At 42.3% G+C, this 12,688-nt stretch overlaps 1 protein-coding gene across 2 annotated transcripts in view; it reads right to left on the bottom strand.

Annotated features, from left to right (window-relative positions):
• The window catches only part of DOCK4 (dedicator of cytokinesis 4), a 501,293-nt gene that overhangs the window by 57,490 nt on the left and 431,115 nt on the right, over window positions 1–12,688 (bottom strand). For both annotated transcript variants that reach the window (XM_073619893.1, XM_073619894.1), the window contains one exon: window positions 1,173–1,349. In XM_073619893.1, the coding sequence (XP_073475994.1) occupies window positions 1,173–1,349 (177 nt within the window). The remainder of the gene's footprint in view (window positions 1–1,172; window positions 1,350–12,688) is intronic.

Below are 12,688 nucleotides of genomic sequence, written 5' to 3'. Positions count from 1 at the left end.
CCCCCTCCCCTAACTTCTCTGTCAAGATCAATGGCACATCTATCAGTCCGTACCCACATGCCAGGGTGCTAGGAGTAACCTTAGACTATGAACTGTCCTTTCAGGCCCAAATACAATCCCTGTCCAAATCATGCCATCTTAGCCTCCGCAACATTTCCAGAATACGCCCCTTTTTAACTAATGACACCACCAAGCTTTTAATTAACTCCCTGGTTATCTCTTGCCTCGACTACTGCAACTCCCTCCTCATTGGATTATGTTTACATAGACTATCCCCCCTTCAGTCCATAATGAATGCCGCTGCAAGACTCATCCACCTTACCAACCATTCAGTGTCCTCCACCCCTCTCTGCCAATCCCCCCACTGGCTTCCACTCACCCAACGAATAAAATTCAAAGTACTAACAATAATTTAAAAAGCCATCCATAACTCTGCCCCCAGCTACATCACTAACCTACTCCCAAAATACCAACCAAGCCGCTCTCTTTGGTCATACCAAGACCTCCTGCTCTCTAGCTCCCTTGTCACCTCCTCCCATGCTTGCCTACAGGATTTCTCCAGAGCTTCTCCCATCCTTTGGAACTCCCTACCCCAATCTGTCCGACTGTCCCCTAATCAATCCATCTTTAGGCGATCCCTGAAAACCCTTCTCTTAAAGAAGCTTATCCTGCTTCTAACTAACACTGTTTTACTTCCTCCATCAGCTCAACTCCCCACAGCTATTACCTTTTGTATCAATTGACCCTTCCTTTTTAGATTGTAAGCGCTAACGAGCAGGGCCCTCTGATTCCTCTTGTACCAAATTGAAATGTAACTGTAATGTCTGTCCTCATGTTGTAAAGCGCTGCGCAAACTGTTGGCGCTATATAAAACCTGTATAGTAATAATAATTTATCTCTCCTCAAAAAAAAATTATTCTCTTAAAACACGCCTCTTTTTAAAGAAGGTTCTTATCTAAATTGAGATTGTTGTATGGTATTAATTACACCTCTCTGTGGACTTTGCTTTTTGGCTGTATATACAGTAGAGACGATTTGAGTGTTAATTATTTAGTAGAGCTTAATACAACAAATAAGCATATTTACAATATGCAAAAAGGTCGTCGTTACCTAAATCTACAAATGAAAAACATGAACAATTCGGATTTACATTCCTGCATAACTTGACTTACCTCTTGATACCTAGAAACTCCTCCATTAACTGCAGCATCAATAACTCCATTCAGACACATTGTCAGTGGGTTAATGTTCTGCATCTGCCGTGTCTGACACTGACTAATCAAAGTTCGCAGCTGCTGATTCTTGTTTTCCAAGACTTCAATGGCATTTTCCAAGGGACTCATTTCCACCTAAAATTATATGTGAAAACGTTATTCAAACTCTGATTTGATTTTAAAAATTCATACAAAGTTCTTAAAAATGAGAGAAAAACAGACAATATTATAAAGGATTACCAGGAAACAGGATTGCAGTTGCTGTTGCTGTTTGCTAACCTGGTTATCCAAATGCCTTTTCTAAGTTCTATATTTCCTTAGTGTTTTAGTGTCTGGGTAATGCTACAATTTAAACCAGTATTAATTAAACCCAAAAGCAAACATTTATCATATTGCAGCTTACCAATTCTTACATGTGGTGCCTGCATTTCATTTTCAATTTTCGTCTTTATTTCCTTTATTTTCACTTGGTTATCCTGCCAGCAAGTCTGTATTTCAATGAACAAGCTGTCCTGTAGATGTAGCACTTGGGTTGACAAACCATATACTACTGACAGGGGTGCTTCCAATGATTGTCTTTTATTTATGTAAAACCTTTATCCCAAAAGATAAAACTGCCTATAAAGTGTTAGCTAGAGTATGGCTTCAATTTGTTAGTGTGTTGCCCGCCAGATCACCAGGTGAAAACAGAGAGAAAAAGCCCCAAAAAAGAATGCAGCCACCACATCTAATGATTGGTAAGCTGCAATATATTCCATTTTTAAAATATGGGTTTAATACTACTTTAAATAATTAATGAGAGTAACTAGGTATTTTTCAGTACTGCATACTTGAAAGTAGAATGGACAAACAATTTCTCTGGTTAGAATTCCCCACAACCTTGATTTCAATTTGACAGATTCCCTTAATGTGTACAGAAAATTTGACTAAAGACATGCTGATGTAAGGGAAGCAATGTAAAAGTGTTGCATGGGTCCCGTTGAGCTGCTTGTTACTGAAATGACTAGGTGATGCTCTTGGCCATTATACATGAAGTCAAGTAATTGGGTTCCAAAAAAACTACATGCACTTCCTGGCCTTTCCAGATGCCCTAAGTGATGGCCAGTGATCTCCATCAACATGTTACCATGGAACAATGCAAACCTGTCCCAAAAGAGTATATACTGCCCCAGGGAAGTTGCACCTCTTCATGCAGTCTTGATATACTTCTAGATGCACATTGAAAACAATCTATGACTTGAGTTCCAACACTGGCAGTTTGTCCTACGCCCTTCCAGCTCACTAGAGTGCTAGTAATGGCCAATTTAGTATAGCAGGCTACAAGGCCTATTCTAAAATGTTGGCCCAAGTCAGAAATTGTATCTAGCCTGCTCTGGCACTTTGAGGACTTCAAGGCGCATAGCAAAACAGTGACTGTATAAAAATGGCAACTGCAAAGCATCCTTTAGTGTATATCTGCCTATCAGCACCCTGCTCATTAGGAGAAGATGTTGCAGGTGCCACATTCTTAGGCATTCCCTTGAGTCTGCCCCTCTAAAGAATGAGCAAGATCCCACCAAGTTACTCAATTGAGGTTCCTAGTGGGGCACATGTCTTGTAAAAATACTATTAAGGCAGGCCATAGATGCTGCGATTTCCTTTCCTTCCACCATGGATTGCAGGAAAGAAAATCTCTCAATTCCCCTTTCAACACAGTTAGTGTTGACGGGGGGTGGGGGGGGGGGGGGGGGGGTTGGGAGCTGTGCCTGTCAGGAGAAGCACTGAATATTGGCAGTGGCTATAGTTGCTGGCAAAAATTGCATGCTAGAAATCTGACATGCTGGTTGTCAACAGGTCAATGGATGGATGGATAGACAATCAGATCAATCAGCTTGCCCATACATGGATCAAATCTCAGCCAGTCCCTGCTGAACAGGCCAAGATTTGAACTATCTATGGCCAGCTTAAGGATCAGTAACACCCTGAATATGTGAATCCAACCTTACACCATATTCTGGCGACCTGACTTTTCTCTGCTTATGTTCTGCAAAACCATCTGGTCACCTCTCTGCCCCCCAGCCTGTGACTGGACAGTAAAGTAGCAGCAAAAGACTGATGAGATTATCTCTAAGCACGCCTCTCCTTTCAGCATATTCATTGTCAGCAAATGTGCATGCAGTAAATTTAATTGGCTCCAGGTGCTGCCGCTTCTTCTCCCAGCCTGAGTGCTTCTGAACAGTAGTGTTAATTTTGATGTCATATTATGATCTAGTTTTAGTCAGAGTCTTTTCACTAAAATGCCATTTTAGTTTTAGTCGTATTTTAGTCATCTCAATTGTTTTTTATTTTAGTCGACTAACATTTAATGGGTTTAGTTACATTGTAATGCAATATTTAAGCATTTCTCTAGAATTGCCAAACTCATTATATACTTATGGAGTAAAAATCTAATAACATGTTATTATTTATGGTATTAAAGTGATAATAAAGGCTATGTTTAAAAAAAAAAAAAAAAATCACAAACATTATACTTGCCTGCTCTGTGCAGCGGTTTTGCACAGAGCAGTCCTGATCCTTATCTTCTCAGGTCCCCTGCTGGTGCTCCTGGCCCCTCCCTCTTCCCCTATGGGGGCACCCGAGCAGGCTCGTGCCCAAGCCGCTGCTCTGTCTGTCCATTCAGACACAGTGCCACAGCTCAGCCCTGCCTCCTCTCTCCTCATTCGCTTACTGACTTGGATTGACACCAGTGGGAGTCAATGGTGCCCACTGCTGTCTCAGCCAATGAGGAAGGAGAGTCCCCAGAGAGGAGAGGTTCTTTTGCACATCGCCGGATCGAGATCTGGCTCAGGTAAGTATTAGGGGGGCTGCTGCCCACAGAAGTTTTTATCTTATTTTAATGCATAGAACACATTAAGGTAGAAAAACCTTCTGTCTTTAGAACCACTTTAACCACTTCCCATCCGGGCCAATTCTGGCACTTCGCTCCTACATGTAAAAATCATTACTTTCTTTCCAGAAAATTACTCAAAACCCCTAAACATTATATATGTTTTATTAGCAAAGACCCTAGGGAATAAAATAGCGGTTGTTGCAACTTTTTATGCCACACGATATTTGCGCAGCGATTTTTCAAATGCTTTTTTTCTGGAATTTAAAAAAGAAAAAAACAGTAAAGTTAGCCCAATTTTTTGTATAATGTAAAAGATGATGTTACGCGGAGTAAATGGATGCCAAACATGTCATGCTTTAAAATTTCTACACCTCGTGGAATGGCGCCAAACTTCAGTACTTAAAAATCTCCATAGGCGACGCTTTCAAATTTTTTACAGGTTAAATGTTTAGAGTTACAGAGAAGGCCTTGGGCTGGAATTGTTGCTTTTGCTCTAACGCATGCGGCAATACCTCACGTGTGATTTAAACAATGTCTACATATGTGGGTGCGGCTTACGTATACTTTCGCTTCTGTGCGCGAGCAAGTGGGGACGGGGCTCTTTAAATTATCTTATTTTACTTTTGATTTTTCACTTTCTTTTTAAAAAAACTTTTTTTTATCACTTTTATTCCTATTACATGGGATGTAAACATCCCTTGTAATAGGAATAGTGTGTGACAGGTCCTCTTCAAGGCTGGAAAGCCTGAGATAAAAAAAACTCTCTCAGCCTTTCCAGCCATGTCCTCGGCTTTATTTACTTCAGTCGGCCCGGACGTGATGTCATAACGTCGCGCCCTAGCCTCCGAGGGTTACAGAGATGACTGGGGACCAGAAATCTCTGAGGTAAACTTCCAGCGGCAACTGATTCATTCTCCAGCTCACCGATCGCACGGGTGAATCGGGAGAAGCACCGGAGCGTGGCAGGAGGGGGGCGTCCCCTCAAGCTGCCTGCAAGAACGATCGAGTGGCTTAACTGCCACTATGATTGTTCTAACAGTGCACAGAATCGCCGGCGGAAAAAAATGATATCTGGATGATGCCTGTAGCTGCAGGCATTATCCAGATATCCCCACTCAAAGTACATGACGTCATATGACGTACTGCCGTCGGGAAGTGGTTAAGGTTTGAACATGCACTACAGACAAATATTTAGCTAATGTGATATAGAACATCTTTATAAATATAACCAAGTTTCATAAACAAACAAAAATATTGGTTTTTCGACAAACAGAATTGTAACTTTAAAATATGAGAAACCTCAAAAAACTGTAAACTCTATGGGTTGTAATGCCATTGCACATATTACCTGAATATATTATCAACATTAAATATTAAGAAAAAAGAAAAGCCTTTTTCTTAATTTTTTTTTCTTTCAGCAGCTTAGTAGATGGCCCTTACTTATTCTTATGTGGTAATGCAGTGTTAATTTTGACATCAAATTTAGATTTAGTTTCAGTCAGTCTTTTGACTAAAATGTCATTTTAGTTTTAGTCATATTTTAGTCATCTGAATTGATTTAGTTTTAGTCATATTTTAGTCGACTAACAGAGGTAATCTAGTCAATCAAAATATTTTTGTCAACTAAATTAACACTGCTGAACAGTAGATTACAAGAGGCTGAAATCAAATCAAATTCAGGTATCTAGACTAGTTTCACAAAAAAAAAAAATAAGAAGAATAATAATTTTAAATGAAATGATTACTGCATTCATTGCTGTTTTCTTTAAGCGTTGCCAGGAGTTTAACACTTCTAAAATGTATTTTTGATTTAGGACATGAATGTTCATTACCAGAGTGCAGGGAAATATTACCCTTATATTCCAATTTAAGCATCACTTACAAGTGAAATAATCAAGGCAAATGTCTAAGGGCTGGTTTATTTTAGCAAGTAAAAACATTAGCAATATAGTATCTTTCAGATATTGCATACATAAAGAAACATTTGTTTGCTTCAGAAAGACTGTCACTACAAAGCAGCTGTTGTTTTTCATATATATGTTGTGCTTCAATAGAATGTCGCTTTTAGGAAACGCAAAATACCCTTGCAGCTGGCACTGGAAGGTTTACCAACAGCCATTACATACATAACATTCATAGATAGAGAAACAAAAGCAAGCCTCACAGTGTACTGTCTCAAGTTTGACCTGCAAGTTAAGGCCACAGACACTAGGGTTCTGTTTTCTACACTGGGAAAACATGTTGGAGATGAAACACCTTAACCACTTCACCCCCGGAAGAATTTACCCCCCTTCCTGACTAGAGCACTTTTTGCGATACGGCACTGCGTCACTTTAACTGACAACTGCGTGGTCGTGCGACGTTGCACAGAAACAAAATTGATGTCCTTTTTTCCCACAAATAGAGCTTTCTTTTGGTGGTATTTGATCACCTCTGCCTTTTTTATTTTTTGCGCTATAAACAAAAAGAGTGACAATTTTGAAAAAAAAAGCAATATTTTTTACTTTTTGCTATAATAAATATCCCCCCAAAATATATAAAAAAAAAATATTTCTTTCTCAGTTTAAGCCGATATGTATTCTTCTACATATTTTTGGTAAAAAAAAAATCGCAATAAGCGTATATTGATTGGTTTGCGCAAAAGTTATAGCCTCTACAAAATAGGGGATAGATTTATGGCAATTTTATTATTTTTTTTTATTAGTAATGGCGGCAATCTGTGATTTTTATCGTGACTGCGACATTATGGCGGACACATCGGACACTTCTGAAACTATTTTGGGACCATTGTCATTTATACAGCGATCAGTGCTATAAAAATGCACTGATTACTGTGTAAATTACACTGGCAGGGAAGGGGTTAAACACTAGGGGCAATCAAGGGGTCAAGTGTGTCCTAAGGAGAGATTCTAACTGTGGGGGGGATGGGCTACCACTGACATGACAGCGATCACTGCTCCCGATGACAGGCAGCGGTAGATCCCTGTCATGTCACTAGGCAGAGCAGGGAAATGCATTATCCCGTTCTGCCACTCCGTGACACGATCGCGGGCCCCCAGCAGACATAGAGTCCACGGGACCCGCAGGCACGGTCACTGATTATGCGGTGACAATGCCGCCTCTTAAAGGGGACATACAGGTATGCCCATTTGCGCAGCTGTGCCATTGTACCGACGTATATCGTATTGGACGGCAAGAGGTTAAAAACCTTAGAGCAGGAGCTATTATCCAACAGATTCCAAAAAATATGTAAACCATAACTTTTTGTGCACTGACAGATTAAGTGAATAACATGAATTATTTAATATCAAATCCATCTGAAAGTTGGCAGGATATATTAGGTAGCAAATAAACATATTCCTGAATTTGATGTGTAGAAAGCAGAAAAAAATGGGCATCACAGTTTGATGTTTATAGCACTGAAAATCCACAGACCAGTCATGGTGCCCATGATTACCTGTGTCCACAGCCAAAAGTGCCTACAATGGGCACGTGAGGATCATAACGGAGACTTACAGAGCAATAAAAGAAGATGGCCTGGTCCAATGAATGATGTTTTTTTTACATCATGATTCTTTAGGCAATGTTCTGCTGGAAAGACTTGGGTCCTGTCATTCATGTGGATTTTACTTTGACACGTACCACCTACCTAAACATTGTTGTTTACCAAGTACACCCTTTTGTGGAAATGGTATTTCCCGATGACAGTGGCTTCGTTCAGCAGGATAATGTCCCCTGCCACACTTCAAAAATGGTTCAAGAATGGTTTGAGGAACACAACAATGAGTTTGAATTTTGAGGCACTGGACAGCCTGATGCTGGGACGTGTGGCAGGTCTCCCTAACCTCTTGTGTTTAAGTAACCAAATCCATCCTTCCTTCTTTTTTGATCCTATATTGTTTTTTACCATCTTACCAACATATACAGGGACTCCATTTGCCCCAGTATATCGCTCTGGCCGCCATCTTGCCGCCTCAATTTAAAGACAATACTATCCGGTACACATTAACAGACCTTTCTGATGCCCACGTTGTCGCTAGACAGCAAATTTACCAGTATCAATACCCAGTGCTATTTTGATTCTAAGCTTTTAATGTGATTTAATGTGATTCAGCGAAACATTGCAACAACTACTGTTTGTATATTCCGACACATTTTTACCTAAGTCAAACACTAAGTACCTTTAAAGTCCGCCTAGGGGAACCCCTTTCTATTTTTTTCCTTTATATTAGATATAGCACTGCTTTAATAACCTAGGTTAGCCTCTCGCCCCCCCTTTTTTTCACAACAATGAGTTTGAGGTGTTGACTTATCCTCAAAAATTCTCCAGATCTCAATGCAATAGAGCATCTGTGGGATGTGCTGGAAAAACCAGCCCAATCCATGGAGGCCCCACGTTACAACTTACAGGACTTAAAGAATTTACTACTGACAGCTTGGTGCCAGATATCACAGGATACCTTCAGAGGTCTAATAACGTTCATGCCTTGAAGGGTAGGGGCTGTTTTGGCAGCAAACAGGTGACATACTTAACATTAGGTGCATGGTTTTAAAGTTATGGCTGATTAGGTCAACGGTTTAGCATCCATGTGTGCAGTGCACACTGGTCCCTAGAGATGTGGGGTCCACTGTGCCCTCATATGTTGCAAAACAAAATGTGGGGAGACACAGTTTTGTCCCACTTCTGTGTCTCTGCTGCAGCTACGCTCGTCACAGGCAGCTGCAGCAGAAAACGGAAAATTGAATACTTACCTTTCCATAATTTTCCTTTCCTGGAACCTACCCATGGCAGCATACCATTGGTTGGTTGCTCCACCCCCTACCAACCCACAGGACTACTTAGAACTCTATAAAAAAAAGGGTTGCCCCCCCCCCCCCCAGGTTTTCTTGTAACTAGTAACCTTAAGGATTATAGAAGGGAGGGTGTATGCTATCATGGGTAGGCACCAGGAAAGGGAAATTACGGAAAAGTATTACATTTTCCGTTTTCCTGGTGCCTCCATGGCAGCATACCAATGGTAAATAACTCGCTTACAGAGAGGGTTACTGCAATCAAGAAATTTAATGAGATAACAGAACTGACAGTTGCAAGGTCTTTTTCCCAAAATCACGGGAAGAATCGCTGGGTCTAAGCTATAGTGTGTCATGAAGGTGCTAAAGTAGGACCAACTAGCCGCCCATGGCAAATTGTTTCAGGGCAGACCCATGCTAAAAGCTGCCCAAGAAGAGGCCATTCCTAGTGTTGAGTGAGCATTGACCGCATCTGGGACTGGAAGACCACTAGCCGGTACGTCTTCTGGATTAGCCTCACGATCCAGCTAGCCAAGGTTGTCTTGGATGCTGCCATTCCTTTTGTAACGCTTTTAGGAATAACGAATAGACGTTGATCCTTGCGGAACTGCTGTGTCAGCTCTAAGTAGCGCCTTAGGGATCTAGCTACATCCAAGTCGTGCAATTTTGAGGTGGTTGGATCCTCCTCAAAAAGCTGGAAGAACCCATTCCTGGTTGAGATGGTAGACAGAAGGCACCTTGGGAACAAACTGGTGAATGGGCTGCAAAATCACCCTGTCTGGAAAAAAGGTAATGTATGGATCCTGCGTCCCTAGTGCTTGAATTTCCAACACCCTTCGACCTGAGGTGATGACGATTAGGAAGGCCGCTTTCAAGGTAATATCTTCCAGACCACATTCCTCGGTGAGTTCTAAAGGAGGGTTTGTTAGAGCATTAAGCACAACGGTTAAATCCAACTTTGGATATAGCGATTTCCTGGGAGGTCTTAATCTTAAGTCTGCTCTTAAAAAACAATCTATTTGAGGATTCAATGCCCACCGCGTGTCCATTAGAGTTTATAAAGCTGACACTTGAACTTTTAGTGTGTTAAGTCCCAATCCTAGGTCTAATCCATTTTGTAAAAAAAAGCAGTACATTCTGGACTCTTGGTTCTAGTGGATTGAATTGGTTGACCTCTGCTAATTCCGTACATTTTTTCCATATCCTGTAGTAGGTGGCATTAGGGATGATTTCCTTGCATGTAATATAACATTATAAGAACACCCTAACTCGCCCAACCTTTTCCGCTCAACTACCAGGCCCTCAAGTCTAGGATCTCAGGATGTGAATGGAAGAAACTGCCTTGAGATAGGAGGTTGTCCACGCATGGAAGGGGTAACGGCCCAGCTTGACTAGGAGCGTGAACCACGGTCTCTTTGGCCAGTATGGAATGACCGCCAGAATCGTGACCTTCTCTACCATTAGGCGCTCGAGAAACCTCAGTATCAGAGGGATCGGAGGAAATGCATATCCCATCTCAAATTTCCCAAGGTTGGACTAGGGCATCTACTCCTGCTGACCTCGGGGATGGGAATCTCGTAAAAATCAGAGGCGTCTGCATGTTGTATGGGGAGGCAAAAAGATCTAGCTGGGTGGTGCCCCACTGTTGACATATCCAGTGAAAGATATCCTGATTCAGAGACCACTATGTTGCTGCTGAACGTTCTCGAGAGGCAATCAGCCAATTGATTTTTGGGAGCTGGAATAAAGGAAGCTCGCAGATTGGCTAGATTCATCTCAGCCCATGTTAGAATTGGGGCTACCTCGTTGGTTAGGGAACTGCTGTGCATTCCCCCTTGGTTTTGAACGTAGGCTACTGCCGCCCTGTTGTCAATCTCCAGCAGTATGGACTTGCCGCTGAGAAAAGGGGCTAGATGCATTATTGCCAGCCATACTGCCCTCAGTTCCAAGATGTTCGATACCATGCCTTCTGTAATGAAATTGCCATTTTCCTTGTACTAACTCAACTTTGTACTGTGCCCCCCACCCTAACCGACTTGCGTCTGACGTAAGAGTGGTCCATGAGATGGGCCCAAGGGGGCAGTGATCCAGAAGGTTGCATGGTTTCGTCCACCACCAGAGGCTGGATTTCATTGTGAGAGTGATCAGTATCATCTGGTCTAGGTGCTTCTTCCTCCACTGTGATAGGAAACCTAGTTGGAATCCCCGTAGATGCCACCTGGCCCATTTCGCCATTGGTATGCATGACGAGAGGGATCCCAGGAGACTTAGACAGTCCGATGCTGGCATGGACCGGCTTGCCAATGCCCTCTTTACCTTCTCCATTAATATAGGGATCTTTTCTGGTGGAAGTGACACTGCTCTCTCTGGGTGTTGGATAATGCCCCAAGATATATCATTGTCTGAGTAGGTGTGAGTTGACTTTTTGAGTAGTTGATCAGCAATCCGAATTTGATCAATGTGTTTAGGACCAGTTACACATGTGTTTCTAGAGTCTTCCTGTGCTGGGATAGGATCAGTATGCCGTCCAAATAATGTAGGACCCGTATTCCCTTCTCCTGGAGGGGAGCTAAAATTGCCACTAATACCTTTGTGAAGGTTCTGGGTGCCGTTGAGATTCCGAAATGAAGACATTGAAACTGGAGATAAAGATTGCCTATTTTGAACTGAAGAAAAGGCTGGAAGTCTTGATGAACAGGTATGTGAAGGTACGCATCTTGGAGGTCTATGGAGACCATCCAATCCCCTGGTTGTATTGACAATATCACTGTGTTTAGGGACTCTATCTTGAAGTGTTCCACACGAATGTATTTGTTTAGCCTTTTCAGATCCAACACAGGCCTCCATTCTCCCGACTTCTTGGAGACTAAAAAGACTGGGGCATAGAATCCTGAGTGGTTCTCCGAATCCGGGACCAGTGCTATTGCTTGCTTGATGTAGTAGTATTTGCACATACTGAAACAGAATTTCTTTTTTCTCTTTGGAGTTCGGGATTTTGGTGGACATTGAATTGCACCTTTGACTGCGACAACAAAAGGCTTGACTGGATATCCCCATTGCTCTATCACTAGTGCACGGAGCTATTTGATCCTGGGATAAGGCTAGCTCCCGAATTGAATCCTTTATCAGTTTTTTCATTGATTCCATGGATTCCTGTTTGTCCTTTTCTTTGTCTCCTGTGGCTTCTAAGAGGTACTGGCCACACACTAATTTCTCCAGGAGGGATTGCTTTTCACAAACCCAACATGATTATTTCCTGGATCCGCGGACTTGCGCTGGGGATCATGTCTACCCGAGGTATGATGAGGTGACCTCTGAGAACTGCGGGAGGCACGAGCAAAGGATGAGGGTGAGTGTCCCGAGCTTCCATGCCCTCTTGATGTCCTATCTGAATAATTTCTGTGGGAAGATCTGCAGGATGATCCATGGTGCAGGCGGCAGCGAAACAAAGAAAAAATTTGTGCTTCAGCATACCAGAAATGCTCTTCTTTTGAAGAAAAGGAAACTTACCTGCCTGTTGCAGCCCCTTACCTAGTGGTATGTTGAGGATGCGGCATCGGGCTACTGGAGGCAGCTTGGCCGGGCTCCATTTAATATATAGCAAGGCAGGGAGAGGTACCGATTCAAAAGAATAGAGGGCACTCTATTTGTGGAAATGTTTCCCCTCTGGCAGCTGGCTCCATGTGAGCTGTCATCCTCATATATACATGAGAGCCGATTAAAGTTTACCATGATGGCTGCCGTTAGCATCAACATGCTACTGCGCATGACATCACGGCGCATGCGCAGTAGCATCAACATGCTACTGCACCGT

The sequence above is a fragment of the Aquarana catesbeiana genome, linkage group LG03 (assembly GCF_042186555.1).
Source record: "Aquarana catesbeiana isolate 2022-GZ linkage group LG03, ASM4218655v1, whole genome shotgun sequence".
NCBI classification, from domain to species: Eukaryota; Metazoa; Chordata; class Amphibia; order Anura; family Ranidae; genus Aquarana; species Aquarana catesbeiana.
This window is presented reverse-complemented; position numbering and strand designations above follow the sequence as displayed.